General features: G+C 50.6%; 4 protein-coding genes across 4 annotated transcripts; 3 read left to right on the forward strand and 1 right to left on the reverse strand.

Moving 5' to 3' along the window:
- Positions 1–667: 667 nt before the first annotated feature.
- On the forward strand, positions 668–2,443 carry SODALDRAFT_327690 (CHL4-domain-containing protein). Its single transcript, XM_028610498.1, has one exon. It carries the CDS (start codon positions 810–812, stop codon positions 2,235–2,237), a length of 1,428 nt encoding a protein of 475 aa, XP_028471301.1. The 5' UTR covers positions 668–809; the 3' UTR covers positions 2,238–2,443.
- On the reverse strand, positions 2,419–3,731 carry SODALDRAFT_269919 (TatD family hydrolase; the record flags this gene model as incomplete). The annotated part of the gene is made up of 3 exons (XM_028607690.1): positions 2,419–3,353; positions 3,434–3,611; positions 3,678–3,731. 3 exons carry the CDS (start codon positions 3,729–3,731, stop codon positions 2,419–2,421), a joined length of 1,167 nt encoding a protein of 388 aa, XP_028471302.1.
- Positions 3,732–4,123: 392 nt separating this feature from the next.
- SODALDRAFT_327692 (ribonucleotide reductase) lies at positions 4,124–7,805 on the forward strand. Its single transcript, XM_028610499.1, has 4 exons — positions 4,124–4,439; positions 4,502–4,659; positions 4,715–7,214; positions 7,275–7,805. The coding sequence occupies exons 1-4, from the start codon at positions 4,421–4,423 to the stop codon at positions 7,316–7,318; spliced, it is 2,721 nt and encodes a 906-aa protein (XP_028471303.1). The 5' UTR covers positions 4,124–4,420; the 3' UTR covers positions 7,319–7,805.
- Positions 7,806–10,012: 2,207 nt separating this feature from the next.
- SODALDRAFT_40679 (hypothetical protein) lies at positions 10,013–11,614 on the forward strand. Its single transcript, XM_028615342.1, has 4 exons — positions 10,013–10,491; positions 10,550–10,694; positions 11,053–11,194; positions 11,243–11,614. Exons 1-4 carry the CDS (start codon positions 10,155–10,157, stop codon positions 11,441–11,443), a joined length of 825 nt encoding a protein of 274 aa, XP_028471304.1. The 5' UTR covers positions 10,013–10,154; the 3' UTR covers positions 11,444–11,614.
- The last annotated feature ends 705 nt before the right edge of the window (positions 11,615–12,319 follow it).

The raw sequence follows: 12,319 nt of genomic DNA on the forward strand, positions 1-12,319 counted from the left end.
AAACCGATAGGTAATCAGACATTCCACATTCCGGAAAACAGAACACGCCCCCCAACTACAGCTACGGTGCATTCGAGAGCCTGCTCATTGTCGGACCGATGCATGTACTCCGTCCTTAATCTCGGTTGGGTTTTTTTCTCTTTTCTTTTTTCGCTTCTCAATTTTCCCGATCAACCTCACTATGACGCTTTCCATGATTTGAGCTATCATGTTCGCGTAAGGCCATAACCTAGATCCTACCTATAGACACTACCTAGCTTACAGTTTAGTTAAACTCGGCCGTCGTTCATAGAATGCCGGACCTCATTTCTTTTACTCTCATGTCACGTTGTTCTACCACACATCAGATCTGAGGTATTCACGTAACACGGGAAGTTACCTCAACTATCTCGAGTTGTGTGTTCCGTTTACCCCAGCCTACTTTCTTAGGTGAGATTCTTATGTGAATTAGGCCATCTGAATCGTCATCCAGGTTGCAGCCGATTCCATAAGGTATTACGAAGTAATTAGCCGTAGTAGCTAGTTGTGCACGGAGTACTCATCACCCGGCGACGCTGGCTCTTTGTGTACCACCGTGAGACAGGCCGATGGCTTACATAATCAACAAGGCTGCATATCAGTTCCGTGACGCGTCGTGAGATCGGTAAATCGAGAACCAGCCATACGTAAATAGCCAACGGGTTTCGCACGACCGTTCATACCATGCTGGATCGTCAACAACATCGCTGAGATGTCAGGTTGACCTTTGTGGCCTTTGTCCTGCCTAATAACTATTTTTTTTTCGGCTTTTCTCCCTCCCCATAGCCGCTATGAGTCGTCTGTCCGTTCCTACCTCTGGTCGACTCTCGCCAACAGTCCGAATCTCTAACTCCACTGTTGTCGTTCAGAAGGTGATAAACCGTCTATCTCGCCAAGCTCTTCTCTCTCTCGCCCTCGACTGGATGGACGAACCGAATCGAGCCCTGTGCGCCCCACTTCTCCAAGACTACGATGACCCCAACGATTTCTATCCACCGGTGAGCTCGCTTGCGAAGCTTCGCGAGTTATACCGGGATATGGAGACCAGGAAAGGGTCCAAGAAAGAAGTTTCGGATCGTATTCTTGAGGGTGACTGGAGACATGGCCTCAGTCTCTACCAACTCGCCATGGCTGATGTACGATACCTCCATGAACATCCCACTTGGCAGAAATGGATGGTCTATCGTATTTTGCCATTGGCGATAAACCCTGATCTCGACACCGAGGCTGATGCATCCGAGGTCGACCATGAGTCGCTGTCAGTATCGAGGCTGCATCCATCGTCGTTCTTGAAGAACCTCCAGTCTCAGGTTCTCCCGGATACCAAAGCGCACTATCATCTACACCGCCTGCCGGAACTTCGCCTCCTTCTGATCCGCGTCTTTCTGATCGATACTCCTTATAGTAACAACCTACCTTCCGGTAACGGGTCGTCATCAGCGGACGCAACACACGCTGACACGTCCCGGACGCTGTATATCGTCTTTCCCGATGGTGCTCCTTTTGTTTATATATCCAAGATACAAGGTGCCTCAGCATCATCGGGAGGGGCAGATTCCAAATTGTTCCGCAATCTGGTGACAGACAGTATTCCCAAGGCACTCTCGAGACCCCGAGAGAGGTACACACTCAAGTACACAAACATTCAGGGCAAAAACCTCCAGGCCTTGCTCTCCATGAAGGGAGCCGGTCGTGGCAATGCGGCTGACGGTGGCTGGAGTATGTACGCTGACAAAAGGAAGGAGTCACCTCTGGACACATTACTCCCTACACCACCACTCTCCGAAGACTCCTCAGACGACGTTATTCTAGAGAATCTAAAGAGGGGTACCAAGAGAAAATCGCACATAGACGTTGCAGAGGAACAATGTATTCGCAAAGCACGACGCTCCGCACAGGCTCGATTTGGCAATAGCGCCAGGCCCGAAGATGGCAGGGGCGTTGAACGGGTCGACATTTCCATGAGAGACCCCTTCAAGACTCGTAGGGCTGGAGAGCGCCAGATAGCCGAACACGATACGGAGGGATTGTCGTCTTGGGCGCCTGAAGTAAAGTTGACATTTCGAGGCCCTCATGTCTTCGCCGGCATGCGACTGTTGGTCGAAAATGGCATTATAAACGGTCAGCGGATGCCAGGATGGTTAACGGGGGAGGAGGGGGTAACGGTGGGAGAAGTTCGGCATGGAAGGGTCCAGGGTCATTATGGATCCGGTTTTTGATTACCAAACATCCTTGGGCGTATTCAGCGGCGCGGGCACGGCGTTGTACAGGATTTCATGGTGCAATGACTACATGTAAAACTATAGTAGTCAACAACCCTACGGCTACTTCTCTATGACTTTCGTCTATACTAGTCGTCTTTCGGTCCTGTATGTATTGAAGAAGGGGGGCAAAGCCCTTCTACATGCGAGTGACATCGTTGTCTATTCCGAAGACTTTGTTCGTGTTTCGCCATGCAGCTTCGCAAACCTCCTGTTCCGAGATACCCTTGATGCCGGCCACGACCTTCGCTACTCGCTCAATCATGCAGGGTTCGTTGCGTCCCTTGACCATGGCTCCTTCCACCCACTTCTCCTTCTTCATTACCTTCCACCTTTCAGGCACGGCGGACTCTTTCTTCTGATTCTTCTTTGACTTGGGCACCGGCTTTGGTGTCTGCTCTGATGAATCGGCGGCTGCGTCCACACCATCTGCCTTCGACGTATCGTCAAGTAAGTACTTGTAGCCTTCATGGCTAGGCCGAATCTCGCACCAGGGCCCGTCAGTTTCAAGCATGATTAGGTCAAGATCAATCTCCTTGACCACTTCGCAGTTTTCTGCCGTCTTGAAGCTGCACCCGTTGATGCCAATGTACAAGCCGAGATCCATCAGCTCTCTCGCCTCCTCAATTGTGCCAGTGAAGCTGTGAACAACGCCCCCCTTTTCGAGTCTCTCAAGCTTGGAGCCGAATGTCTTCTTGAGTAAAGATACAAAGTCTGCGTGGCAAGCCCTTGAGTGGAGGAATAGGGGTAGTTGTGGCTGCAGAGAAGCTGCCAGGTCAAGTTGAGCAGCGAAGGAGTGGATCTGGATCACTTTGGAGCAATAATGAAGGCGATCATAGTCGAGGCCAAATTCGCCGAAAGATACCAGTCCAGACTGCGATGCCCGAGTGCTGGAGATGAGATCCTGGAGGTCCGACAAAATGGCCTTCGTCCTGTCCGGGTCCGGCATGTGATGCTCAGGTATAGGCTCAGAAGGGTCGGGGCCTGCGTGGGGTTTGTCGGACTCGGAGTAAGCAGTACTGAAGATAGAGCTGCTGCAGGGATGTATGCCTATGGTCGAATAGACGATGCCCGCTGAAAGTACACTGTCAGCCCAGGAAACCCCCCCCCCCCCGTGTTGTGCGTACCTCATGGCTCAATAGCCGGTTACTCACGATAGTCCTTGGCAATCTTCAAGGCATCTCTTGAACTCTGAAAATCAGAGCCCGTAACTATCATTTTGGAACACCCGACTTCACGAGCTCTGCCGATGACGGCGTCCAAGTCATCGGGATGACGTCTCTTCCCATGAGAAAAGCCCCGAAAGATGGGATCAGCCAAATTGATTCCAATCTACTAGACGTTTGAAGTTAGTCTTCTGAACTTAAAAGGCGGATACATCATTTGGTGGAGTCGCACATCAATATATCTCGGCTTATATCCATCTCCCTGTGCTGGCACCTCCGCCTTCATGGCTGTCATTCTCCGAACAGGAGAGAGAGACGCAATTAGGCTTGGGGAACGATGAATATGCGGAGCCCAGAGTCGCGTCGGATTACAAATAACCGTTCTAAGGGGCAGTGTCATAGGATTATTCGTAGTTTCCGTGTCGGAGATCGCAGACAGACTGATCTTGTCATGTGCCGTAGCTTGATCACTCACTCTCAATATCTAAGGTACGATGTCTACGGAGTAGGACAAGAGTCATCGCCCTGCCTCACTCCCCTTCATACACTGTCACGTGACAACGCGAATCCGCTCAACGGTTTTCGGATTTTTAAGCTCGCTGATAAACACCGTCGAGCAGACGCGTTGCTTAGTAATTAGTCTTCTTTGTTCTTTGGACGTGTTACTAAATGATTGTCGCGGCAAAGTCGTGTCGCGTCTCCAACGCGACCCCCCGCTAGCACGTACATACACTCCAGCCAAATCGTACTTTTAAGAAGTCCAAACAAGTTCTTTCTCCCATCAATTGTCTCCCCTGTTTTGCACCCTACCTACCCAGTAATCCGACACAATCTCATCTCGTCATACTTTCACACCTCAAGAAGGTCCTTCATCTTTCTTTTGAATCGGGTTTCCGGAATAGTCGTTCGCCCTTCTCTCCGCGTTATCCGACTTTCTCTGCCCACTTCAACGTCCGGCTCCCCTGCTGACGCACCATGTTCGTGAGAAAGCGAGGTATGTGAACTATCACGGGTTCGGCAGGATTGCTGCTGCAATTGAATGCTAAACAACAGCAGATGGGCGCCAGGAGCGCGTGCAGTTCGACAAGATCACTGCCCGTGTTTCTCGGCTGTGCTATGGCCTTGACATGGATCATGTCGACCCGGTGGCCATCACTCAGAAAGTCATCTCAGGTGTCTATGGCGGTGTCACGACAGTTCAACTAGATGATCTGGTAAGTCTCTACATGCTTTCTTCAGGATGTTCCATGTCTGACTATCTGCTCGAAGGCCGCCGAAACAGCCGCATACATGACCGTTACACACCCTGATTATGCCATTCTCGCCGCGCGTATCGCCGTGTCCAACCTCCACAAGCAGACAAAAAAGCAATGGTCATCAGTTGTCAGCGACCTCTATCACTATGTGAACTCCAAGAACGGCAAACCGTCACCCATGATCTCCAAAGAGACGTACGAGGCCGTCATGAGACATAAGGAAGAGTTTGACTCGGCAATCGTATATGACAGAGACTTCAACTACCAATACTTCGGTTTTAAGACTCTGGAACGCTCTTACCTTTTGAAGCTTGATGGTAAGATTGCGGAGCGACCCCAACACATGATCATGCGCGTGGCTGTTGGCATCTGGGGCGACAACGTTGAACGTGTCATCGAGACGTACAACCTCATGTCCAGCAAGTTCTTCACCCATGCTTCGCCTACCCTTTTCAACGCCGGTACCCCACAGGCACAGCTCTCCTCCTGCTTCCTCGTGGATATGAAGGAGGATAGCATTGAAGGTATCTACGACACCCTCAAGACGTGCGCCATGATCTCCAAGATGGCCGGTGGCATTGGTCTCAATGTTCATCGCATCCGTGCCACCGGATCATATATCGCTGGCACCAATGGCACATCCAACGGTGTCGTCCCAATGCTGCGCGTGTTTAATAATACTGCTCGATACGTCGATCAGGGTGGCAACAAGCGTCCCGGCGCTTTCGCTATCTATCTTGAGCCCTGGCATGCCGACGTCTTTGAGTTTCTCGATCTGCGCAAAAACCACGGCAAGGAGGAGGTCCGTGCTCGGGATCTGTTCCTCGCTCTCTGGATTCCAGACCTTTTCATGAAACGCGTTGAAAAGAACGGGGATTGGACCTTGATGTGCCCCAATGAGTGCCCGGGGCTTGCGGATTGCTATGGTGAAGAATTCGAGGCCCTGTACGAGAAGTACGAGAAGGAGGACAAGGGTCGCGCCACAATCCGGGCTCAGAAGCTCTGGTATGCCATCTTGGAAGCTCAGACGGAGACGGGCAACCCTTTCATGCTCTACAAGGACCACTGCAATCGCAAGAGCAACCAACAGAACCTGGGCACCATTCGGAGCTCCAATCTCTGCACCGAGATTATCGAGTACTCGGCGCCGGATGAGGTTGCTGTCTGCAACTTGGCTTCTCTTTCTCTGCCTGCTTTTGTTGACTACAATGAGGGCGTCTACGACTTCAAAAAGCTTCATAAGGTCACTCAGGTTGTCGTCCGCAACCTGAATAGGATCATCGACGTCAACCACTACCCTGTTCCCGAGGCCCGCAATAGCAACATGCGGCACCGTCCCATTGGTCTGGGCGTCCAAGGCCTCGCTGATGCTTTCCTCGCTCTCCGGATGCCCTTCGAGTCTCCCGAGGCTCGGGAGCTCAATAAACAGATTTTCGAGACCATCTACCACGCTGCCCTGACTATGTCTGTGCAGCTTGCCAAGGAAGAGGGTACCTATTCGACCTACGAAGGCTCGCCTGTTTCCAAGGGCATCTTGCAATACGATATGTGGAACGTCAAACCCTCCGAACTCTGGGACTGGGATTCACTAAAGGCGCAAATCAAGGAGCATGGCATCCGCAATAGTTTGCTCGTTGCACCCATGCCCACGGCCAGCACGTCTCAGATCCTGGGCAATAACGAGTGCTTCGAGCCCTACACATCGAACATCTACCAGCGGCGTGTGCTGGCCGGTGAGTTCCAGGTCGTCAACCCATGGCTTCTCAAGGACCTTGTGGACATGGGTCTATGGTCAGATGCCATGAAGAACCGCATCATCGCGGAAAACGGATCCATCCAGAATATCCCCAACATCCCCGCCGACATCAAGGGACTTTACAAGACAGTTTGGGAAATCTCACAGCGTACTGTGGTGCAAATGGCCGCCGATCGCGGTGCGTTCATCGACCAGTCCCAGTCGTTAAACATCCACATGAAAGATCCTACCATGGGCAAAATCACCAGCATGCACTTCACAGGCTGGAAACTCGGCCTCAAGACAGGCATGTACTATTTGCGCACCCAGGCGGCGGCGGCTCCCATCCAGTTTACTGTCGACCAAGAAGCTCTTAAGGTGGCGGACACGACTGTCGGCAAGGATCGTGTCCTCAAGAAGAGAGCCCCCCCTGCGGGCAGCTACATGTCTTCTCCAGCGGCCGTTCCCAGGCCCATGTTCATGAAAGACAAGGAGAGGTCGGGTTCGGATGCGAACGGCAGTCGCGACGATGTCCCAACTCGTGGCACAACCCCTCCTCTCAACGCGGCTGCACGACCTGTCGCCTCGCCTGCTAAGTCTGCTGCAATCAAGGCAGATGCCGAGGAGGGCGACAGCCCCAAGGCTCTCCCCACTGAACCGGAGGACAAGATCAAGGCCGAGGAGATGCCCGAGGGCAAGAGGACACCAGACGCTGAGGATAAAGATAAAGACAGCAAGGAGCGGGAGATGGATATTTATTCTGAAGCCGTGCTCGCATGTGAGTTGGAACTGCGTCAATCGTGATGAACAAGTTCGTGTTGCTGACATTTCACACCAGGCAGCATTGACAACCCCGAGTCCTGTGTCATGTGCAGTGGTTGAAGGAGCGATATCACGTACAAACGACATGCTGTGATGGATTATGATACTGTTAATGGGATGGGTCTTTTTTTATGCATTACCAGGGAAGGATGAGACGGCACGGGAACCCAGTCTCAACATGACGGGAGGCTCCTTTGGCATGGCTTAGCTTCGGATTATCATTTCTAACTCTTCCCTCCTTTGTGTCTTTGTTCGACGATTATTTGTACTTGTTTTTCTGTATTCGTTTCCTATATTGGCTTCTTCTCGACATACGGGGCCATGTGGTGCCTTTAGCTGTTTCATCGCTTTTGTATAAAGTATTACCTTATGTAGGCTGAGGATTATTGTCATACTGTATGTCCACGGCTGGTTATTAGGAGGAGCTGGGTAACTCCAGATACCTAGGCAATATCAAGGGGGGAACAAACCATCATCACCCTGATAACGAAATGCTAGTGGGGGGCATAATTCCGCTGTATTTACATAGCGCTTTCCAGATGGTGAGTTTATGATTAATCCTAACTAAAAGGATAGTATAACGCCACGCCTGCGAGTATTGCATTATTAGGGATGAAATCGTGTAGTCGTATTAATCTTTATTAGGGCAAATTGTTCCCGTAAAAAGACCGAATTATAAGATAAAGGGGCAGAACCGTAACCCTAACGGTGTAGCGTAAGACGCCTTTAACACCGACTTTAGCTAAATAAAATCAGAAAACAACGCTGCCCCGAGGCCAACACCAGTTAACTAGCGGAGAAGCGCTAAATTAACATAGTAGCACTCGGGGAGGCCTTTCTTTTTAGTATTATACCTAAACTTGACTTTTCGAATAATTACCCACCTATCTATACTCCTGCAAGTTTGTCTAGTTTGTCGGCTGTCTTAACCCGGCCTGAACGGTTAGCGGCAGGATAATATAATACTCAGAACGATTAGCAAGTGGCTGGACGTGTGGGCTTATCCCCCACCGCAGCTAGCTGGCCATTGTATGGGCAAAGATGCTTACCGAGAATCAAGTCTAGCGACTGAACCGCGGCTGATTCTCTGTTGTACGAAGCTGGTTTGACAAGGGCTAAAGGAGGGCTAGTGGTAGAATACCTGAGGTTGGCGCTGCTATGTTCACTCACTACCAGGTTATTATCTGGGGGTCGACAAAGACCCATGGCAGTGGGGTGCCCCTCGCACGGTTTTGATGAGTTGTTCTACTTCGTACGTACGTGGAACGGGAACGGCATAACTGGAAGCGGCATGGTACGTCGTACATAGTACCACTTGCAGACACAGGCCCAGAAATAATTCACCTGAAAAGAAAGCATCTGAAACCATTGGTCTGCGCAGTCAACGATGCGCTGCTAATTTGCACCTCAGACAGCGTCACTGGCGGTGAGTAATGATGCATAAGTCAGGCAGCAAAGCTATGGGCTCGTCAAGATATTCTACGATGTAATATTAAGATTAACCTTTTCTTCTTTCCAGCATGACCTGCAATAATGGCGGTTCCGTTTTCATGGAGCCAGTTTGACTGTTGGCCAGGCGGAAGAAATTGGCGAATCGTTCCATCTCCCTATATCCGTACAGAGTACCTTAGGTACGTACAGAAGGTAAGGTAAGGTAAGGTACCTTAAAGGTACTGAATGGAGAGACGCGTTGGAACCGAGACTGACTCGGAATAATTACTTTAAAACAAGTCACCTCAGGTACATCGGCGTACTCTAAATCCCTGCGTGACCAGACAGAAAGCTTTGGGGCATTATTACGGATACAGCTTGAACAATTGTTCGAGGCTGGTACTCCGTAGTACTTTGTCCTTCATAAGGTAAGGTGCAGTGTAATTCGTGGCGGTGGAGCTGAATATTGTGGGGCTGATGCAGGGAGATCACCCTGTACAAGTGCCAAGATCTTCAACGACATTGAAATCCGACTTCAAGTCTAACTAACATCTCCTTGACTTTCCATGCCTAATCTATCCATAATAACTTCTCATCTCCTCATCATCCAATTCCCTCGTGCTTCTCATGACGAGGATCTCTTAATGGAAAAGCCCGAACTACCCATCAACCATAAGTTCTCGGTCGACGTGTCGGGGTCTATGCTTGAGAACAGCGCAAGCATGACCGGCGGAACGGGTATGATGTTTCTTTTTTCTTTTTCCCTCGAAGCCTCTACCGTCTTAGAACCTTGCAGACAAATGAGAGCTGTATTATTCTCACAGACGCTGCGATTGGTGATCGCTCGACGAAAAAGAAAGGTTACGATGTACCTACCAGGATAACTGTCTTACTGGTCCAGTTAAATTCCACCCTATGATTCGCGTGTCCCTCGTTCTCCTCGCTCCATGGACGGGGGACTGGTGATAGAAGATCATAAAGCTTAGGTAGCATTGGGTCCTCTTCAGGTAAGTTCACGTACTTGGCGATCTGATGCCTTCGTGGGATGGTAGAATCTATCGCGAACCTTAGAGGAAGGTAGATACCTGCCTATGTGCCATCTGTCGACCCTCATTACGTATCTTATGAAGTCTGCTGATGGACTTCATGTACCAAATATCGATTCAGTTAACGGGAGTTGACCGAGGTGATATCCGGTCTCGCATAAGGAACACTTTGAAGAAAGCTGTAGTACCTAGGTAGGGGCGTGGGAAGCCGTTCCCGACACCAATACCGATCGCGGATACCTACCTTCCCTGCCTGCCTGAACGCTCAGCCAATCATCCACACACTGTGAAGCATCCAGGTGACGGGATGTAAAGCGAGAACAGTCACAGACAAAATAGGCCCTAGTTGCCCGGGAAGCCTTAGAGTACGATCGCCATTTCCTTTCCCAGTATGGTCACCTAGTTTGCCCCTCAATTTTATGGCATACAACTCTCTGAACAGACATATCAACATCACACACTCTGCGTCTCCTTCTCCCTCTCGCTCTTCCTCCTTCCTTCCTTCTCCTTTCTCTCTATATTTTCTCATCAGGGTCAAAGCGTTTTTTTCTCTCTCCAGCAGCCAAATACCCCCTTTCGCCGAACCCTCGGTTATTTACAGCCTCAACCCGCTTTCATTACGTGGAACTACGTGCAAACTTGAGCCAGCTTTCCTACAATACCTTAAGGAACCCCGACAAGGCTTCACTTGCTCACCATTCTACTCGGGAACCTCCCTCGACCAACACACACTTTCGGGGGCCTCTTTCAACATAGGTATGTGTTGAGCAATTCTCACGTTGTCACTTCCATCTGAGCCTGAATCCATACCAAGAATCTCTTCCCTTTTTGTTGGTGTCACGCCTGGCAATATGGAAGGAAGTTGCCACTGCCATCTTGTTGATTGTTGGGGTGTCACCTCTCTGGTGGTTGCCTCACTTGATGTTGCACCGTACCTGCCACGAGTTGCCGCTCCCCACGCAAGTTACACTACCTTCATTTCCTCTCCTTCGCTCCTTCTATATTTTTCTCTTTCACTATCCATTCTCATAATTTCCCACTTGATTGCAATTCTCCCACCCTTCTAGGTTGTTAAACGCTTTTCCCTCCTCACACCATAACCCTGAGCTTTTCTTCCCTCTTGTTTACCCAAGATCGTGGATTTCGTCCTACTCACAGCCCTCGTTCCCAACAAGCAACGGCTCAGGTATTACGTTCCCGTCATATATCCATTCTCATCATTTCCTTGCGGGCCTAATGTTTACATAGCCACTTTGCGTGTGCTTCCACTGCTGCAGATCGTTATTCAAAGATTGCTAACTCGTCCATCTTAGGCAGTACCCGACTAAATCTTCTCATTCTCACGCGATCCACGCCTTCAAGCGCCATGAAGAAGGGCATTGTTTTCGGTCTTGGTGGCCTTGTCGGCCTCTGCGCCGCTCAGGAAATCCCTGGCCTGGCGGATCTCCCCGAGTGCGGTGTAAGTCCCTAACATCTCCGTCTTTCCGGCTTTAACTGACATTCCCAGCAATTCTGTATCAATGCTATGCAGGGCTCTACCATTGCCGAGCAACTTGGCTGCAACCAGGGTGATCTTGGCTGCCTCTGTCGTCAACAAGACTTTATCTACGGTGTCCGCGACTGTTCCTTCCAGTCGTGCTTCGGCGAAGGTGAAGCCGATAGCGTTCTTAGCTTCGGTTACAGCCTCTGTGCAAGTGAGCCTACATAACTATCCCACATCGCCTTTGCGAATCTACTGACCCGGCTTGGCTCCTTCTCCCTTCTAAGACAACGGCGTCGTTATAAGCACCATCGCTCATTCTACGGCATGTCTCACCACACTCCGCCAATTTTGTGACGTTTCTCTAACCCTACCATAGGCTACGGCTACCGCAACTACCACTGTTTCCGGAAGCATTGACGAAGAGGTAAGATTTGACATACGTTAAGTAGAAATGATCCTTGCTCATCCCGGTTGCCTCGCAGGACTCCAATCTCACGACCTTTGTCTCCGGCGGTTCCACCTTCACGTCTACCATCGCAGCTTCTGCCACTGGCGACGCTGGCGAGGATGAGGATGCTTCGGCCACGACCGATGTCTCCGTTACCCTCTCTGGTTCTACCCTTGTTAGCGAGACTCCCGACACTACCTCGGGACGGACCCAGACCCAGACAGAGACAGAGACCGAGACCGGCGATGCTGCTACTAGCACCCCTTCAGCGGATGGAGATGCTGAAGAAGACGATGATTCGGTAAATATTCTACATTTGAATTCGTGACACGTCCCTTGCTAACTGACCCTCGCAGTCCGCCCATCTGAATGCAGTTCCCGCTGCCGGTCTCCTTGCCATTGCTGGCGTTGCGGTCCTGCTCCTGTAAAGCACCGGTGGCGCTCCTATGAGATCTCTTCTGGCCCCAGTTAATCGTCGTCTCTATGAGTCACCCATTTCCACAGGGACCGAACACTTCATACCGTTTCTTTCTCTTCGACGGTCAGTCATGAGCCATCATGTCCTGATGTATCGGTATATGTCGTTCAGATCTTGAGAGACCGGATTGACAATCAGGGGGTGACTGGTCATTGGAACGGATATCACGGGCTTT

This window comes from Sodiomyces alkalinus (genome assembly GCF_003711515.1).
Source record: "Sodiomyces alkalinus F11 unplaced genomic scaffold SODALscaffold_1, whole genome shotgun sequence".
NCBI lineage: Eukaryota > Fungi > Ascomycota > Sordariomycetes > Glomerellales > Plectosphaerellaceae > Sodiomyces > Sodiomyces alkalinus.